The sequence below is a fragment of the Chaetodon trifascialis genome, chromosome 15 (assembly GCF_039877785.1).
Source record: "Chaetodon trifascialis isolate fChaTrf1 chromosome 15, fChaTrf1.hap1, whole genome shotgun sequence".
Classification (NCBI taxonomy): domain Eukaryota; kingdom Metazoa; phylum Chordata; class Actinopteri; order Chaetodontiformes; family Chaetodontidae; genus Chaetodon; species Chaetodon trifascialis.
This window is the reverse complement of record NC_092070.1, coordinates 19,504,697-19,525,432: the sequence shown is the minus strand read 5'-3', so window position 1 is coordinate 19,525,432 and position 20,736 is coordinate 19,504,697. Positions and strand designations below refer to the sequence as shown.

Genomic DNA, 20,736 nt, shown 5'->3' with positions numbered 1-20,736 from the left:
CTGTTAATAATTCAGCATTTCGGCTACTCTGTAAAATGTCACGCTTCTCGTTGTGTTCAGGATGGAAATCAATCCCATGTTTTCACCATCCTTTCAAAGTGATCCATCTGCGGTTTCCATGGAAACATTCGCATGAAACAACACCCAGAGGTATTTCTGAATGTTAATTTGCCTTACGCCAAGGCCACAATCCATTGTTGTCCGAGCCAAGCTGTGTGCATCGGACACATTTCTCATCCTGCATTTCAGATACGGATGTCAGGCGCCGGCACAAACATGCCTTTTATCTCAGCTGGAATCAGCCTGGCAACTTTGGACTTTCACTGTCAGATGAATCTTTACTGACTCTGATGAGAAGGTTCAGTAAATTAATGTTAGTAGTTAATGGGCTTTGTTTCAGATTTACCATGTAAAACATTGTAGAATTGGACAAAGATATTGAAAAACCTGTGAGCGAAAAAGTAAAAGAAACAGTGGCAGCAATGTAAATCGCATTGATGCAAAGTGAGGGAGGATAAAGCATGTTTTTGTTTTCCGCAGGTGGTGGCCGTGTGGACACGACGCTCCGTCATGTCTGACCCCGGTGCCTTGCAGTTTGCTGATGGATGATAGCTGACGGCAGCTCAGACAACATGCCAGAGCTCGTGTTTGGAGCAGGAGGGGGCAGAAACATGTCAGGCTGAAGGTTGTGAGGTTGTGTCTGATCAGGCTCAGGGTCCAGAGGCAAATCAACCACCGCAGGAGGAGCAGCCCACGACGGACCTTGTTGGCAAAATGTTTCTGAGCCACACTGGAGCGTATAGAAGCTGGCGATGATGCCCGGGAACTTAAATGACTCATCTGAGTTTACAGTCGAAGCTGTGAGTAAATCAATGAGGTGAAAGTCAGTCTTTTCCTCAACAAATGCAGCTCAGCACCAGGTTATTAAGACCTTCTCCCCGCTGCACACGGATCCTTTATAAGAGGTGACGAGATCCACCGGGTGATGTTGTGTGTACACTTGGCAGTTTGATGGATGGGTGGGAGGCTGGAGACACTAAGTATTACATTCTCAGGACTAATATTAAAACACATAAAGCTAAATCAGAGGAATAAATTTCAAAAATAAACTCTTTAGAATCACAATCGTACCAACTGATTCATGCATTTGTGTCACACACCTACAAACTTTGTCATAAAGAGGCTTTTTATTGAGCAGATTGTTCTGGTCATGACTCAGTGAATCACAGCACCGAATTAACAGCTGATGACATTGGTCCTGCCTGCTGCCTATTCTCTGACGCGTGAGTCACTTTTGTCCCCTGTTTGTTCTTGAAATGGCAAGTCAGCTTGACCCTTTGCTGATTCTTTTAACCTTTTCACTCACCGCTCATTCATTCCATGGCGTTCTTCTCTGGATTCGATTGTGTCATGCAGTTATTCTTCCTGCGGTCCATATGAAACACTCACTACCTTTTTCACCACATGTCTAGTTAAATAGTTCTACATATTAAAAGTCAGATTTTCGTACAAGACATGTGGGGTCATTGTGATTGTGATATTACTGATAAAAACAAGTAATGACGACAGCAACATCAAGCCAGGAGAGACTTTTTATGCATGCATTTCATGATACCCCGCAGGCCAAGACAGCTCAGTAATTACGAGTGAATCCAAACCCAGCGGAGCTGTTAACCACTGAGACCTCTGGGCCAACGGTCACGTATGCATCAACGTTTCGCCTGAGGATGTGGAATTGAATACACAGTTTGTTGAATAGCCCTGCAATCGACTGGCGACCGGTTCAGGGTGTACCCCGCCTTCCGCCCAATGACAGCTGGGATAGGCTCCAGCGCCCCCCGCAACCCTGAAAGGGATGGTCGGGTATAGACAATGGATGGATGGATGGATGGAGTTTGTTGAATAATATATGAAAACTCCTGAAGTCATTCATCTGATTCTAAATTTTGTCGGACGGTTACTGAATGGGAACAAAAGATGTTTGGAAATATATAATCATGTGAGTTGCAAGGTTTATTTTTAGATGTTGGATGACAAGCGACTTCCTGCGACTATGAGTTTTTTCACTTTTGGGACACTCAGGCTTCTAAAGACACAATCATATTGGAAGTCCCAGGCAGCTGTCGTGACGTCACCCGCCTGCTTTAATTTAGAAGAGCTGACGCTGAACCGGCATTGCCCACGCGTTAAAGCTCTAACAACATCCACACAGAATTTATTGCTTTTCCCCACGTCCCTCCAGCATTGATTGGCTAATTGTGCTCCCTCTTCTCAAACAGTGGTCTCTGCACAATAAGCCTTGTTAAGATGAATGCAAAGGTCACTGGGTTATTTGAAGACAGGCGTATTTGGGTGCAGGTGCGGACCCTTTAGAGGGGCGACCGGTGCTGCTTGAATTTGTCAGGGAACCTCCTGATTATGCACTGATTGTGAACAGATTGCCAAGCACCGCAGCCTCCTTCCATACCTTCGCTCTGCAATCCTTGTCTGCAGTGAAGTGTGAACATTAAAGTGAATGTGGAGGAGGAGTCCTCACTGTGGGGAGAGGGGATGGGGTGGAGAAGGGGGCTGTTGGCTGGGGGGGGCGGAGGAAGAGTAAGATGCCAGCAACACGGGCAGATAGCGATGTACAGTGGGAGAAGAGAGGCTTCAGTGTAAAGAGTATGAGCATCTTAACAGAGCAGGTCTGCCGGCAGCGTTGTTCTTAATCTGAGCCGAGCGCTGCTGCTTTGGATTCTGCCCAGCCATCATCAGATCAGCCGGGTAGGTCTATCGCACTGCATCTGCATGCTGATTCTGCTGTTTGCATGCAAATAGACATGTTGAAAAGGATCTACAGCACATTAACAATTCAGATTCATGATCACAGTCAGCATTTTCTTTCTAAACATTTCACTGGCAGACGCAGAAATGTTAAAGCTGCTCAGCTGATATCAAAAGTTTGGCTGTTACCTTCATCAGAGGAAGATTTGAGATCGCATATTTAGTTCTAGCTCTGCTGCTTATTGATAAAGATACAAAGCATGGTGATGCAATCTGTTGTCTGCTCATGGTTTTTTTCTCTCCTGTCAAAATGAAGATATTTTCCCACAGTCTTGTTTAGCCTGCGCTGCATCCCCACCACCCTCCTCCTCCTCGTCTTCCTCCTCTCTGGCTCTGCTGTTTTCGTTACTCATTGTTGCAAAGAATCTGAATTACACCGTCACATCTGTCACACTGAGCTCAGCCAAAGTCTGCAAATTCCACAGCCTGTCAGGTCCAACACGCTCTATTAACGGCTCCTAAAGCTTCTGTATGTCTATCCCTCCCGTCTCTGATCCCTCCTGAGACTCTTGCACACGCTCTGCGCTGGCTGGAGCCTTTGCCCTGATATTCCACTGCAGTCGGAAATTTAATATCAGTCCAGATTGTTTTCTCTGGTGAGAAGGAAAGGGAATCAGCCAGACCATGAAAGAGGCTGCTGAAGTCAAGCATGGGCTCGGAAGAAAATTCCTCTGCAGCATCGAGCAGTCGATGCTCTGATGCTGCCTCTTTATCAGGCTAATAAGAATATATTCCTTCTATATCCTCTTTAGAGTGTCATTTGTCTGTGATCAGCATCCTCTTCGTTTCATCCTCAGTCACGATTCGGATTATGCAGCGAGACTGGGAGCAGAGTTTACGCTCTGAGGATGTTGAAAGTTTAATAACATTTAATAATTCATTGTAAGCAGGTTATTGCTGAGATTTGAGGCATGGAAGTTAAAAAAAAAAGCCTCAGGACGACTTAAGATAATGGCACAACATTTCACTTTTTAATGGTCTGTACTTACAGAAATGTAATTTTCACCGATCTGTGATTGGTTTCTTCATCAACAGCCAAAATAAAATCTGTCCGTCTACAAGTTGCTTTGTTGCAGTCTGAGCTTCTCAGTGCTGCGATATTATTTGAGCTCCATGAATTTTATTATTTACAGATTTGTGCTGTCATAAACGTACAGTATTAATTAGTAACATCAATTCATGCTCTTTCAGATCAAGCTGCTCTCTTGCTTTAGGGTGATTCCATGAGGAATCCTTTTTTCTTCTTCTCTTTACTCTCAAAATGCTTGTGATGCTTGAAGCTGAGCTTGGCATAGCGTGGCGTTATCCTGTATGTGGGTTGTTTCCTCTTTTTCTGTCCCTGTCATGGCTGGAAATTGCAAGCACAGCACAGATTCTGTGGCAGTAATCAGGAAGATAACAGAATGGGATGAAAATCTGTGGTTTGCCGCTTGGTTCGGGTTTGTTTTTTTATACAAAAAGGCCACAACAAAAGCACTACTTCTAAATGCAGGCCATCGTTGAAGCACGAGGAGCTGATTAAAGACTTGAACCACATATGGTGCATCTGCTTCAGCATCCCTTCATTACGTTTGGTACTCCAAAGCTTCTGGATGGCAGTTGGAAGGATGAATTACAGAGGCCTGATAACGTCAAGTAATCTTTAAACCTCGAGTCTTTTGAATGGCGGCTAAGTGCAGGAGTCATTTTTATCCGGTTGATGACTACTAAATGGTTCAAGCACTGAACACTTAAATTCCAAGGAACATAACCAAGAGCACAGGATTTGCAGTCTCTGCTGCTCATTTCATGTACTCTATCCAGGATTGAACTCTCTGACGTTTTCGATTAAGCATTTGAAGTCATCAAGCTTGTGTGTGTCTCTCTTCACTGTGACTCAGACTTCACCATCAAGCCCCAATTTTGCTCCTCAAAAAAGCTTGTGAGTGCACACTGGCGTCACTGGAGACGTCATTTTACCAACACGTCAGAAGCTGTCACATGACATTATTGCCGGTTAGAAATGGGCAGAGATAAACCACTGCCCACCATGAACAAACGGTGTGTTCTTGGCGGAAAGGACAGGTGCCCCCCACCCCCCCACCCCCCGGATGCGATGGACTTCTGCTCTTAACTCTGACAGTTGACAGCACTCAGACAGCTCTGGGTTTAAGACAATTACCTGAGAGAGAAGAGGGGCTGAAATACCCTCTGTGAGTGGCTCAACGCACTTACCTGAAAACCTTCCATGTCATATATGAAGCCAATAAATTGCTGCAGTGTCTCACAAGATTAATTGCCAGCAAAGTATTAAAATTTAAAAGTGACCCTCTTCCTCACTGTGATAACCTTTTTTTTTTTTTAAAAAAAAAAAGATTTATTTAGTATCACCATTATTCCTGCATAGAAATTGAAACTTAAATCTGGAGATACGCTGCATGGCAATCTTGATTAAACAGTGAAAATATTCACTGGACACGTCTGACAAGACATCACCAGCCAATTAAAAGCAGCCTCTAATTCTTGTCTTACTAACGTGTGACGTGACTCAACTGGGGATTAATTGGATAAAGAAATCTTCTGGTGCGTGCAGCCTTGTCAACTTTTCTTAGAGCAATTTCAAAAGTTGCAGAGACTAACTCATCATTAAACCCCCTCTGAGGGGGCTCCTTTGTCATCCTATCAATACTGACCATCAGTGCATGAACCCTGGCTTTAAGAGAAGTGGATGATACTGGATTGGGAAATGCAATTGCACAAGAGGAGACACCGTAAAACAGGCAAAAAGCTCCAGGAGAGCGATTAGGATTTGCTTGACATGTGCATCTTCTCTCCTCTGCTATTTCAGACTTGCAAAATGTCTGACTTCGAGGATTTCAGCAAGCCAGGAGGCCAGGTGAATGTGTCTGAAAGCTACCAGCTGAACCCCACCAGCGTGATCGTGTCGGTGGTCTTCTCCCTCATCTTCCTGCTGGGCACCATCGGCAACAGCCTGGTGCTCGCTGTGCTCCTGCGGAGCGGCCAGGTGGGATACAACACCACCAACCTGTTCATACTCAACCTGAGCGTGGCCGACTTCTTCTTCATCATCTTCTGCGTCCCGTTCCAAGCCACCATCTACTCTCTGGAGGGCTGGGTGTTCGGCTCCTTCATGTGCAAAGTGGTCCACTTCTTCATCAACCTCACCATGTACGCCAGCAGCTTCACGCTCGCCGCCGTCTCTGTTGACAGGTATTTTCATCATTAGAGGAATTATTTAATTGTGCACATAAACACAACGCAACATATTATACAACACAGCAAGTGCTAATTTCCAGCCACCCACCAGGCCCTTATGTGGTATTTGAAACATCCATGTACAATTTTCAAATGACCTTGAAATAATTATTGTAATTAAATGAGACAACGTTGGATGCTTGTTAGCGAAATGAAGGCTGTAATGCCCATAAAGCATTTTTCTTCCTGTTGCAAGAGGCTGTTGTTATTAGGGCTGCGACCACAGCAGTTATTATTCTGTCAATTATTTTTTCATGATTGTTTTGTTGGACCACACTCCAAACGTATGCAGTTTACACTGATATAAAACAGCAAATACTCACATTTGAGAAGCTGGAAGCAAGCAATGTTTTCATTTTTACCTCATAAATGACATAAACTATTCATTGATTAACAGAATTGACTTTCTCGAGTCGCTAATTCCTCTTTTGTTGATTCCTTCCCTCAAATTAAAATTTTTTTCCCCATTTAACTAATATTGCATTGCCCTGTCAAATCGCTTCATTTAGTCCTTCAGCTGTAGTCATGACCTTTATTTCCATTCATCTTCTCAACACCCTCAAAATGTATTTTTTGTTTGAAACGCCAACGTAGATATATGGATTGGCTGTTGAGCACAGTATTGTATTATGGCTTCAAAGTGGAGAGAGTTAACACTTTGATGCAGACGTCTTTTGATGCATAAAAACTGCCTTTTATTTACTGCCTCCACAACAGAAGCAAAAGAGAACAAATGCATGAAAGATTTAGTCATGCAAGGACACACATTATCAATTTGAGTGAATTTATTAAGGCTTTGAATAAGTGATCCTAGGATTTGCGTGCTCCACTGAGCACACAGACTAGTAACTGAAGAGGTCTGAGAGCTTTGTTTGCACTGCAGGAATGTCACTTCCCTGCTGTTTTGTGCCATGAAGGAATCCAGCTGATATTCAAGTGGACACACAGCGTCGAATGGAGCGCAGCTGCTGCTCTGACCTGCAAGGCCAACACTTTATAATGAGCACAGAAAAAAAACGTACTGAGAGAAATGCTGCAGCAATACATAAGTTATGATGGTTTCATTATAGAGCAGGATGTATCACTTTTAGCAAATCAGTATATGTGATTCATTAATACTCAACATATGTTCAATCATTGAGTGCTAATTCACAGTTTCTTTGTGCTTCTCTTAATAGTGACTAACAGGATTCATTCATCATGAATCAATGCATCATGCATTGCTACATGTTTTGCATCCGAATTATAGTGTGAAACCTTGCAAGCATCCTCAGCGTTTGTTAATGGAAATCATATTTACATCTTAGTACAAACAGGTTTTATAAGACAGCAGCGAATCAAGGCTGAAAAAACCATGAAGGGGCGGCTGTAAAAAGCTTTTATTCAAGCTGCTACGAATTCCTTCATTTGCTGCTTTACCACGTAGTGTCACAGTAAGGTGCATTTAATTAATCACTGATGTGTTTTTCTAACCTGAAGATAAAAACAAGTCTGGTAACATCACGGGCATGAATGTGTAATTGAATATCTTAAGAGAGCTAGTTCATTATCCCTGGCTGTAAATCAGGTCCCCCCTCTAATCTATCATTATAGTTGTTGTGCAACACTGTCAGCTCAGTCAATATGGACAGAGTGTGTGTGCAGCTGCCCTCTGCAGCAGACAGCCTCTGCTCACACTGGTTCTGTTTACACTTTAGAGGATTCAATAGATTTTTCATCTTGCCAGCCAGACGCTTCCTGCACAGCCCGGAAAGGAGCAGAGTTGGGAGGTTAATGAATTTCTGCTGCTTTTCCTCCTCAGTTCCTGTGTAACAAGTGAAAAAAAGCAGCAGTTACAATTCAGACCAGGAGTCCCCAGCAGGAATTAAATCCCAGTTCAGCCTCAATGAGCAGCTAACACACACACTCACAGGGTCTTTTAATCCAAAGTCTTTGCTGCTGCAGAGTGCTGCCCACACGTTTTCATTTACTGTGATTTTATAACCAGAGAAATATCCAACCTGAGTATGATTCCATATTAAATAAAACTACTTGGCATTGCTGCTCCTAATCTGGAATTTCAGAGGATGTGGTGGAGGAGGGAGTTGTTCGTGCAATCCTGTTTATCTGTTATCTATTTGAGGTCTGGGTTGGGCAGTACTTTGGGAAGTCGGGGATCCATCCATCCATCCACTGTCTATACCCGACTATCCCTTTTTGGTTTCTGATTCAGCAAAACATCATTTAGAATCTGAGCAAAAACACAAAAATCGTCTCAGACATTAACAGGCTTTTTTTTTTTTTTGGAAATTACCCAAGCACTCAAGCATGCAATGTTTGAGTCCTCGCAGTCGTCCATGCCGCTGAGCCTCCATATGTGACAAGTAGGTTCAAGGAATCTGCTTTTTCCTTTCATGTGCAACTCGAGTGTCTTGAACCTCATTTCAGTGAGGGTTCAAAGACCGGAGTGGCAGCTCCTTCTCGTTGTGGAGAGCCAGGTGAAGTGTCTTGTAAACGCAAACGTGGAGGACACGGATTTGCAGCTTTACCCAGAATCCCTGCCTTTGGCAAAAAGGCCTGCAAAACCTCAAATACACCCTCTCCCTCAGAGAACGTTATCTTATAAAGCAGCATACTGAATACGGTGAGAACATGTTCAAAGACAAAAAAAAAGAAAAACACAGGCGGTGAGGAGGCAATAACTTCTGCAATACCATGTGACAAGCAGTGTGGTGTCTGTTCTCAGGCTGTGAGGCTCCTCTGCACTCCATCATTAAAAATAGATTTTTAGGACTTATTATTTATTAATCCATCTATGCAAGTGTTGTTTTGCGAGTAGCATAACGGCGCTACAGCTAGCATTTCGTTATACAACCCTGAGAAATAAACAACCTGCACCTTGAAAGTGAGTGGTGCTATAAAAACCTCAGGCTGTCTCCTCCTGATAGCATGTGATGCGCGCTGGGATTTGCGCCCGTATTGCCTTCCTGCTCAGCAACAGCAAAAGCTCACCACGAGGCACAGTCATGTTCTGTGCAGTTGTCATGGTTTTACCAAGCGGTACATGCAAGATCATGGCTCACATCCCTCCAAACCTTTCTGTTTAACACATTTCCCTGAGGCGTTTTTATTCAATAAGCCCACAAATAGCCGTGACGCCCGTAGCAGTGACTGTGGAGGTGGCCCTGGTGGATTTTCCCTTCATGTGATCAAATTGTTGGTGAAGTTTCATTTCCTCTTCGCTCATTCAGTGCTCTGTGTATCTGAGATTAAATCCATGGTAAAATGATTAAGGATGTCTAACAGTTATCGTGTTGTGAGAGTATTGTTTTGTCTCTTTGTAGGTATCTGGCCATTCGTTACCCGCTGCGTTCCAGAGAGCTACGGACCCCGTGTAACGCAGTGGTCGCCATGGTGATCATCTGGGGTCTTTCTCTGGTCTTCGCGGGTCCTTATCTCAGCTACTACGACCTGATCGACTACGCCAACAGCACGGTGTGCATCCCCGGCTGGGAGGAGCAGAACCGGAAGGTGCTGGACACGTGCACCTTCCTGTTCGGCTACGTCATCCCCGTGCTCATTGTGAGCCTCTCCTACACTCGGACCATCAAGTATCTGTGGACCGCCGTCGACCCTCTGGACGGCATGTCAGAATCCAAGAGGGCCAAGCGCAAAGTCACCAAAATGATCATCATTGTCACTGTTCTTTTCTGCATATGCTGGCTGCCGTACCACGTGGTGATCTTGTGCTACCTGTACGGAGACTTCCCCTTCAATCAGACCACGTATGCCTTCAGGCTCCTCTCTCACTGCATGGCCTACGCCAACTCTTGCGTCAACCCCATCGTGTACGCTCTGGTGTCCAAGCACTTTCGCAAAGGCTTCAAGAAAGTGTTCAGCTGCATCCTCAGTAAAAATGGGAGAAATAAGGTTCATGTGGTCCACGTGGCCAACACTGTGCCCGGGTTCGAAGCAGGCTCCACAGAGGTGTCGCAGATGAACGAGGAGAACGTACGACAGAACGAATGTGAAATGATTAACAGGCCGATCGCAGAGCCAAGAGAGGCCACGGTGACGCTGAATCTGCCCTTTCAGCGACAGACTTGACAAGTGATTCAGCTCTGCTGAGTAAAGATTGCCTTATGCGAAAGACATTGCAGCTAATATTAAAAAAAAAACGTGCAATTTCATCATAATATTCACACTTTTGGTGGCAAACCAGAGAGGAGATGAAAGGATTCATGCGTGCCGTCATTTACCTTTTGTCAGAAGCTGCGTTTCTTAATGTTCCTCTAACAGATAAACAGAAAGGTTTGTATCTACTGAAAGGGAAAGAGTCTCAGTATTTCCTGTTTCCACCGTTTGCCTTAACCATGGCTTGCACCTCTATTTATTCACGTTTTTTCAGCATTTGAAAATCTACATTATTGCAGCACTTCTCAAGAGCAGCACAGAATGTGTCTCATATGTTTTTCAATTTGTCCCAAAGACGTTCAAAGGTCTGCGACTGTGGGGGGAAATTCAAGCGAGTCAGCACTGCTTGCTCTTCAAACAGGCTTTGATGCAGGTTTAAGGTCACTGTCCTGCTCGTGAAGTCTGAAGGACAGGCTTTCCTCTGCAGAGCGGTCCGTCCTGTGACAGTGAACACACCACCGCAGGGTCTCAACTACAGCTGTCAAACTCAAAGTCTGATTGAACCCTCTCGACTAGTTTGGAAAGTCTTTTATGAAGGTTGCATGCAGATGCTCTTCTGTCTTGTCAAGATATTACTGGTATATTTGAATTATCTATGTTATAACATTAAAAAAGATCTGAAAATGTGTGCAAACATGATATTCAGTTATATTTCAGTTTCATACCAGCATTCAAAATCTCAAATTTTTAACTGGACTCGAGAAACATGTGATGTTTTCTTGATGAAAAACAAACAGCTCTTCTTTCTGGACCTCTGGAGAAGACATGTTCTTGCTTTTCTTGTATTTTGCAATGATTGTATTCATGGCATGTTTCTCTTCGGTGTAAGATATTATGTATTTAAATTAATATGTTTATCAATGAGTGCACTTCAGCATTTATGAGTTGTGTATTTTGAGATGTGTGTATTTCGTGTATTCCAAACTTCGGAAAGCTGTGAACATGGTTCGTTCAGTTTCTTTTCCCAGATGAAACCAGATCCTCGCTCTCTCTCTCTGTGTTTTGCTGTAAGCTTGTGTCCTACCTCAGAGCCGTGAAAAGAAAAAATCTGTTTGCCTCTTAGTTGTGTTCTGTTCAGATTGTGTAAGATGCAATTTTCTTCATCAGAGAATAATTTCCAGACAGAGCATTCTCCTTTTGCACTGACCAATTTTCCTCCAGTCTGTGATTTTGCCCTTTGTGTCTGTGGTATATACTCCCTGTTCCATTTCGTCATGTACTTTTCAAATGTAACAGCCTGTAGATTTTAAGAATATATATATATATTTAAATAGATACTTATCAAAATGTTTTAGAACGCAATGTGCTTAAAACACTTGCTTAATAAAATATTTTCTGCTGTGAGATTTTAGCAGAGGTTTTATTCCGATTCAAAATGGGCATTGAGGGAATAAAATAAAATAAATTATATTTAACTCCTGCATCAACACCTGTCCCAACAGGTGAAAAGATGTCCCTTTGACACGACCTCACACTGAGCCACACTGGATTTCTTGGCCCTGCCGTTAATGCTCTCTTTTAAATCAACAAAAATGACCCATTAACTTTTAATAAAAGTAATTTAAAAGCATTTTCACCCCGTAGCTCCACTTGCTTGAGCATCACGACACCACAGGACACACAAACTGAGATTTCAGCAAACGTAAACTGAGTTAGCTCACAAATATTTTTAGTTTGAACGCTACTAGAGAATATCAACCTAATCTATCTGTCATCAACATGTAGCATCCACCTGGGTGATGTACAGCAGCCAATTTGTGCCAGAACGCTTACCACACATACAAGCGAAGTCTGGGGCTGTATCTGGATCTGCCTACTGCCGACAAACACAGCATGTACTACGTTCTGCATCCTGTTAAATCCATTTATTTAGCAGCATGCTCGGCCAGGCAATGATGGGTGCTTGATCTGGAGAGGCGCATAAACCCACACCAACAGCATCTCCATTATCAGAGACGTTGGATGAACTGCTGCTGAGGGAACACAGCTTTTAAAACACACGTCTTACACATCGACACTGAATGTGTTTCTACAAAGTGCGGTTAGGAGTGTGTGTTCTCTGTGTGTATTTTGATGCCTCGTGTGATCAGCTGCAGAACTTAAGCCTGTAAGGTTAGAGGTGACTGTAGGAAATCTATGTCACCTACAGCCTTGACAGAGTCTGCGTCGGTGCTGCAGTTGCTCTGGAAACCATCCTGTAATTTGTTAAAGGTTCATGTTGGTGTGAAATCATTCTGTAAAAGCAGCTGAGTTTTGGGGACACTGCTTATCTTCAAAGGGTGATTTTCATCTGGCTTTACATGCATCAGCACTTTCTTTAATCATGACATAAAAACTTTTAACCAAAATGTTAAGAGGATGGTGCTGCAGTGAGAAGAGAGCATTATTTACCATAATTAGGTCTGACTTTATCAAATAGTCATATTACCGAAGATACATAAATCTCAGATCTGGGTGGGATGACTATTCATAGTATGAGTATTTAAAACACAATTATGTTTCTCTCCAAATCAATGACATAATATCTGAGGCGATCACTGACCATCAGAGTAAAGTACCTGATATCAAGTACATCCGCACACTGAGTGAGAATCAATAGCTGACATTTTCTGTGTGCTTCACCTCGCTCTGATGACACAGCACACATTTCATCGACACGCCATCATACAGAATCCAACACAACTTGTTCCAGTTTCGCCTTCTTATGTTTTCTGTTAATCGTGACATTTGTTCCAGGAATCTGACCTGATTTTACTCAAAAACTATGATGTGAATATCTTGTCCTTGTTGCTCATATTGCTTAAAACCAGTAAATCTACCGCAGAGCGAAAAGCGCACAGGCCCTGTACAACCGAGCCGCCTCGCCTCGTGGACTGAGGTTACTAACCCGCAGCCCTTTGAGTCAGAGGAAGAGCTGAGTGAGACCAAAGCTGTTTACAGGCAGGTCAGCATGTCGCAGAGAGAGCTCATCACCAGGAACATTAAGAAACAGCAGGCAGCACACAGTGTCTTTGAGAGCTGCGGAGTAATTGTCAGATCACCTGCAGCTACACGCTATGAAGACTTCAGTACACAGAGATTTCAATTTAACTTAAGGAAACTCTAATTAAAGGTTGTCTTTGATTTACTCCACAAGGTGCTTTAAGGCATTGATTAAACAGCATGTTCATATTACCCAAAGAGCGCCTATTTATGTTCTAATATGAGCCGGCTCGTCAATCATTAGTCCAATATGAGCCTGTGGGTTGAAAGCACAACTATAACACATTATGGGCGATGGCAGCAGTGCAGCCTTAATTGCTCCACGCATCGTGTTGAACAGCTCTCCCGAGCAGGAAGCGTAGATGAGCCGAGGTAAAAGCAGAACAATTCCTCGCAATGTCTGCAGGAAATTGCTAATTGTTATTCACTCTAAATCAATATGTTAACAGCCAGAGAGAGAGAGGAGCAGTGTTTGTGATTGGAGGGCAGTGCAGGTTATTCAGTGAGGATTTCACAGGAAAACCTCCTCACTTGTGTTTTTACATTCAGCGTACACACTGAGCCACAGCTCGCTGCCTGCATATCACCTGATGTGCTTGTCTGAACGGTTTTGGTGGAGGAACCTCTGTCCCATGAACACAGAGCATCAAGTATTACCTGTAAAACAAGAGCGCCCTCTTCAGTCTGCGGAGCGGCACTGCAGTTCTGCTCAACTTCAAAACGAACCCGATGCTGCATTTGTAATTAATGCAAATGAAACTCACTAGGAAGCAAACAGAAGTCATCTGTCACATTGTGAACGCTCGGCCTCTGCGGGTCCTTTAACTCGCGTCTGCGTGAGGCAAATGACGATGAAGGTTTTCTCAAGCACACTCAGGACTCGAGCGCTGGTTTATTGCATGAATTTATTGTCCAGGTACCTTTAAATGGTAACCATGCTAGTTAGTGAACAGAAACAGGTCCAGGGTACTGAATGTGCTGCTGGTTGATGGCAATTTAAATTGTACATATTTACATAAACAAACAAGAAAAAAAAAGGCTAAACAATAAAATATAAAGCAAGTCCCTGGTGTTCATGTCCCCACTTCTGTCTGAAAGTCACACTGCAGACATCATTAGCATAGTAATAAAGGCACTCTGATGTTTATTATATACATTTCATTGATCTTAAATAAGGGAAGTTTAATTTGGGGGCTTTCACAGTAAGAATCACAACAGATCTGATACTCTGTATTTCCAAAGAAACAAACAATGAAAATCAAGAAAACACACAGCATTTAACTTGATCATGAACTCAAAAATATATAACTTAACATACAAACCACCACTGGGGGCAAACGTGCTAAATTTATTAAAGTGATTTAGGTTAGGGGTCAAAGAAAAGGCAGCACCAAAAACCAGCAGATATTCCTCACGCTGGGTTTCTATGCAGCGACACATGCGATACAGCACTCTGGTTTCAAGGTCCACTTGTCTTTCGGCCTGTTATTACATAACAAAAAGGCTTTTATCGTAGCACATTCCTCACTGTGGATGCCAGCACAATGATGAGGTACAGGAAAAAAAAACATGGTGGCCTTGAATCTTAATGTCATGCAGCTTCTCCAGCTGACTGTATCATGACTTTCATTTGTGCTATTCCAGTGCAAAAATGGTCAATTACAATGGCAAAAAGAAGGGGCAGAAAATAAATAGAAACTGCAGGAGAGATCCTGTCAGTGAGTGCTGCAGTAATAAGATTTAAATGCCCCGCAAGCCTCACGACGTATCTGACGTTCATAAAAAGATGCATCAGGAAACTGCAATCATATACATGTTGTCCCAAAAACAAAAAAAAACAAACAAAAAACACATTCTGGCCTTTCATGCAAGAGTGTCAATGTTTTCATGATACCAAATAACCAGTGCTGCCACAACATGAGGGATATCAGCGTGAAAGGGTCATTCAAGAGCCTACAGTACCTCCCATCTACTGTTTTCTCTTTGGTGTAACGTGATCTATCAAAAGTAGATCGTTTGCACTGAACTCATTCCTGCCAGGCACAGGATGGAGCTGTGACGAGCTGGAGGAGGCTACAGGTTAGAGATCAGCTCATTAAAAGTTTCTGAAGCCTCGGGATCACAGAAATAACCACGTACGGACGTCGCAGCTGGGAAAAAAAACCTTGATGTAAACACAATCGGGACATTTCAGTGTGCGTTTGCCCTCATCAGCTTCCAGGAATAAAATGTGTTTGCAGTGCTGAGCCCTCCTCTGCGCTGAGCTGTTACATGGGAGAGCACTTACAGTGTCCTTAAATATGCCGTTATGTGACCTTCACTGTACAAACACGGCAAATTTTGAAAGCATCCTGATGACAGTCACCGGCCTTCTTACTGTGATATGACCTCTGATGAACAGGTGCAAGGACCTCTCTGCACTGCAGGCATGAACTCGAGTGGGCAAGTCTACAAGCTGCTCTTCTATTCCATAAGTGGCACTAACCTCTAATGCTGAAAGCAGTACTTCACTCCAGAAAATGAAGTGTTTCACTGCAAATAATCAAAAGAAAAGTGCCAAACTGGCCTCCTGTGAGTAATTACGAGCCTAATTTTCATTGGGATTGATTTCAAAAACATCAAATTAGTCATCCACAATCAGGAATAATCACCAAAACTGTACAATTTTTAGAAAAGCCTTTTTAGCATCAAACCAAATTTCAGCCTAATGGATTAAATTAATGGACACTTATTCAAACAGGCTTTTAAAAACTTGACTGTTCTTATGTGTTGATTACAGTTATTTTAAACATTTTTCTAATGTTACTTATTCACCGGGTTAATTAATAAAAATGCCCGATGCATTTATTTATTTATAAATGATTAAACCACCTTGCATAGATATTCACCTTGCAGTTTCCAATCACATCTTTATTCCAGTATTATTGCATCTACTGTGTTAGTCAAAAGGCAATTCTCTTAAACTCTAACTGGGTTGGGTTGAAAACAATGAAGTTGAAGACCGTACATAAACATAGCCATTAGCTACGTTTACATGCAGCACACAGCGAATGACCAGCAAAACACAACACCCTGTGCTTTATGCAGTAGTGCAACCCAATAAAACAGCCCTACAATAAATAATGACTCTGTGGTCATTGTTGGATTTGGAACAGACCGTCATCTTCTTCAAAGCTTGACCGTGAGACACTGGGCTGGACTGCATTAGACTGTACAGGGATTTGTATTTCTCTGGTCGCTCATGTTTGGAGCTGTAGAAATTCATGTTGCAGCCCACGCTGACACGGTCAGTGGTATATAATGCAATGAAAGTGCAGCCCGACTGAATGCGGCAGAACAAAGTACTGGCAAGTTAAGTGTTAAAAGCACTAAACATTAGAGTCCAGAGGGCTCTTAAAATGAATGAGACAAAAGCAAGCAAAACGCAGCCCTATTAAGGATTTTGATCGTCTTCAACAGGGGCGACACTCCTGCTTCAATAGGATTGAAAATGAGCATTTTAAATACTTAAATAGATATAAAATTTTGTTATCTTTTAACACAAACTGTACACATCTGGTACCAATACATATAAAAAATTACAAGTGTGGTTACTTTAGAAAGGACACCTTCTGATACATCATATCAAAAATATGTAGCTTTAGTAGCACTTTTGTTCTTCATTCATCTAGTAAACTTTACAATGCTACATTACACTCCAAAGAAGTGAATGAGGTCTTTTTTCCTTCGAGTCCACGGCCCCTGCGGCGGAGCTATCAAGCCTCCAAAGTCAGAAGCCATCTGCTGTGACTGCTGTTCAACTCCAGATCCACTTCTACTGCACCACTTTCTTCTCCGCTCCTCCACTTTCAGTCCTAAAACACTTCCTCTTCACCATCCAATCGCTCCTCGGTCTATCGCGCGCCGGCCTTTCCACTCTTTCATCTTCAACATGCGGGCTTCAATCGATTTTCTCCACTTTCCCGATAATCTTCTCCTCAAAGATGGGCAAGATAGCATCATCTTCACGTACCTCTTCAAACACCACCCCACAGTCAAACTCGTCGCTTACCTTCTTGAAATAATACCTGAAAACGGACAGAGCAAAGTTAACTTTTCAGGGTCAGAAGCTGTGACATTTACTTACATTATGGCCTGCAGTGACACAAGAGATATCTAATCGTTACAACATCAGAAACCAAAATTAAATAATGATAGAAATTAAGTTTTCAGAAACAAAAAATCTTCACAAGCTACCTGACAATTTCTTTGAACTGGCTACAGCGCTAATAACATTTTAAGGGCTCCAGGTAGAGGTACAGTACAATGTTGATGCAACCCTGCTTGCTAATTATTAAAGAGAAATTCTGAATTTTAGCTGTGAATTTTAGCATCTCCATGTCCCTGGAAAATAAAAAGCACCATAGATTCACCTGTAGTTTCCTTTCTTCGTTAGCAGTTCTTTAAACTGGCCCAGTGTGACGACCCGCCCTTTGACAGACGTCCTGTACGGTATCAGCTCCTCGCAGAAGTAATACGCCACAGTAATGTTCTCACATGGCTGCTTTTTAGTGGCTTTATGTCTGCAAGTGGAAAAGAGAAAAAAAACATCAGAAAAACCTGACACTTTCCCATCATTGACATGTTCATGTGGACTATGGGTCGCTAAGACGTGGGGGGGGATGACGATTACAAACGTGCTCATACTGAACATGTTCAGTGATGCACAAAAAACAAATAAAAAGATGAAAGGACTAAATAACCGAGTGAAATACGTGGAATGAGCATGTTAAATTGTCTAGTGACAGTAAGTGCTGCACACGTGTAGGAGTGACGTCATTGTATGCTCTGCATCTTTCCGGTTTCTGATCAATGCGTGCACTAACAGAGCGAGTGAGGGGAGAAAGCTGACATCCCCTTGTCTTCTGCTTCACATGCTGACTGACCGGACTTTTGAACAAGCTGGACATATCTGAGTTTCAGATTAGAACAGACCGGCGGACAACAAGCAGACTGTTTCAATAATCAGTTCTGGAGGAAACAACGCTGACGCTGCCTCATGATAACAGCTTAACCTCTGTTGGAAAAGGATGGGGGGCTGTGTAAAATGTAAATAAAAAAAAGAGAACAATCATTTGCAAACTAACTCATGTAGTAACATCCTTTCTACAGTCATGTGTTCACAAAGTGGTGAACCTCGCTCCATCCTCACTTGTGAACAACTGAGCCTTTCCAGGACGCCCCTTTCATACCCAATCATGATGCTATCACCTGTTACCAATCAACCTGTTTACCTGTGGAATGATCCAAACAGGTGTTTTTGGAGCATTCCACATCTTTCCCAGTCTTAAGTCGCTCCTGTCCCAACTTGTTTGAAACATGTTGCTGCATCAGATTCAGAATAAACATACATTTACACAAATCAATGAAGCTGATGAGGTGAAACATTAAATATATTGTCTTTGTGCTGTTTTAAATTGAGAATATGTCAGAGAGGATTTGTGAGTTATCACATTTGTTTTATTTGTGTTTTACACGTCTACTTTTCGGGCATTGGGATTGGAGACGGACAACAAAAACCACATGGTAAACAGGGAAAATGACCAGCACTGCGTCAACAGGAGGTATTGGTGAAAAGTACACTTTTGAACTGGGAAACAAAACAAACTTTTGCTATCTTCTGCTTTAAGAGAAAATACTGGCAAACCCATAGATATCTGGGCTGAATACCACCCGTGGAAGTGGAAAATATGCTTAAAGATACTTGTGCACAGGTCTGCTGCTGATGGGTCATTATCAGTCAGCTGGCCGGCAGTAAATGGGTGTTCTATAGTTTTCATGACTTCCTCTGAGAGGGAGAGGCTCTGAAATGATCTTACCAGCAGCCTTTGGGTGTGCCATGATGCACAGTGAGATCATACGTGATCGCAGATGGTTTTAGCTGAACATATCTTGTAACTTGAACTACCACATAACTGCATCTGTTTCTGTCACTGCAAAGCATTTGAATGTGCAGCGACAACGGACCTGAGAGTGATCCGGTTGCTACAGGTTTCAGATATACATGTAGCAGTGTCGTGGTTAACACACTGTTTTAAGACCAACATTTGGAAAAGATTAAAAAAAAAAAAGCCCTTGCAGCTGAGTGATGTCACTGAACTGTGGGTGTACATTTACACAGCATTACATCAATCTGCCCTCAGACAGGTGCCAACACGCAGGGGGTGGCCAGCGTTACATGACAGGATATTATGACAGACAGTCAGATTAGCTGCAGTGGCGACAAACAGCTCATGGAGGCAAATAAGGCACTTAAAAAGCCTCCCTTAGCACCAGATTGCCGGAATTGCGTCAGAAACAGCAATCCTTATCTGGGTCATAACTCCATCAGATGTAATAAACATATCTTTAGATTCAGTCTGACTTGAATTTCCCCAAGACACAATTAATAAAACCGCTTAGAAATCACAGGAAAAAGAAACTCCGGAGCTTCCCTGTGAAACATCGTGTTTTTTAAGTGCTGGTACTGCTTGGAAATACTGCTACACTTTACACTGTCATGTCAGGCCTGGACCCCGAGAAGCGCCTGATTTATGGAAGTGCACTTGACTAACTTTTGAAACTGTGGACATGTTACTGGCATAAGCAGTAAACAGAAAAAATATTCCAACACGACGCTGACAGGCAGTGTGGTCTGCTGTGAACGGAGTGAATGTGGAGAGTGGCCTTGACGGATGACTCAGCCTGAATTATCATCCCAGCCTGCCCCTCTTTCATATCTTATTCTCTTTAGCAGTGAAATGGAACATTGCACCTCAAAACACCAGCGCCATGTTCTTTCACAACAAACATCCCTCATTTTTCCCCAATCTTTCAGCTCTCCTTCACACATTTTCCAGCTTCGGAGGCACCGAAAGGTTCAGTCGATCGTGATCCAGGCACGAGTCCTGAACCCCAGTCCTCACATATCTGACCGGAGGCTTCGCCCTCTGACAGCGCCACGTAATCTGCCTTTCATCTACCTCTTACACAGTTCCCTAACCCCCCTCCCTCTGTTAAGAAACCATCTGTGAGGGCGGTCGAACATCAAACAGAAACACATTTCTGACAAAACATCAAAAAGCCAACCCTCTCCTCAATACTTCCTCAGTAAGAACACTTCTATTTCCTGTGTGATCCTGTTTCTGGTCTTCATGGGAAATAAGCAGCAAGGGATCTGATGTTTTCTACCATCAAGTCACATGGAGGGATAATGGTTTATACCATGGACTGAAAATAGTCTTTTCTCACTTGGATGGCCGGTCGATGGTTTAACCACTGTTCTAAATGCCCCCTCGAGTCCATTAGCTCATATTTTCTGGACACCAATTTGTATATTATTGCTACTTAATACCCTCCACTGGCTTAACATGCAAGAGATAAAGCAATAGCAGCCATCTTGAAATGATAAGGAGTATGTGGATGCTGGCTGAGTCTTACTGCACACTAGGCAAGATGCCACATCAAAACAAATTCAGGGACAGA

The 20,736-nt window shown here is 42.9% G+C and overlaps 2 protein-coding genes across 11 annotated transcripts in view; one reads left to right on the top strand and one right to left on the bottom strand.

The window, feature by feature from the left end:
* Positions 1 to 2,564: 2,564 nt before the first annotated feature.
* Positions 2,565 to 11,594, top strand: galr2b (galanin receptor 2b). The gene is made up of 3 exons (XM_070981315.1): positions 2,565 to 2,763; positions 5,651 to 6,033; positions 9,402 to 11,594. Exons 2-3 carry the CDS (start codon positions 5,660 to 5,662, stop codon positions 10,162 to 10,164), a joined length of 1,137 nt encoding a protein of 378 aa, XP_070837416.1. The 5' UTR covers positions 2,565 to 2,763; positions 5,651 to 5,659; the 3' UTR covers positions 10,165 to 11,594.
* Positions 11,595 to 14,116: 2,522 nt separating this feature from the next.
* axin1 (axin 1) overlaps positions 14,117 to 20,736 on the bottom strand; it is a 31,517-nt gene continuing 24,897 nt past the window's right edge. For 7 of the 10 annotated variants that reach the window (XR_011603111.1, XR_011603117.1, XR_011603116.1 and 4 more), the window contains 3 exons: positions 17,646 to 17,795; positions 16,414 to 17,300; positions 14,117 to 16,343 (listed from right to left, as the gene is read on the bottom strand). Coding sequence is in view for 3 of the 10 variants with exons in the window: in XM_070981650.1 (XP_070837751.1) it covers positions 17,174 to 17,300; positions 17,646 to 17,795 (277 nt within the window). In the remaining 7 variants the exon portion in view is untranslated. Of the gene's footprint in view, positions 17,301 to 17,645; positions 17,796 to 19,339; positions 20,280 to 20,736 lie in introns of those variants that run through there. The other 3 variants (XM_070981650.1, XM_070981651.1, XM_070981652.1) reach the window with 2 other exon arrangements.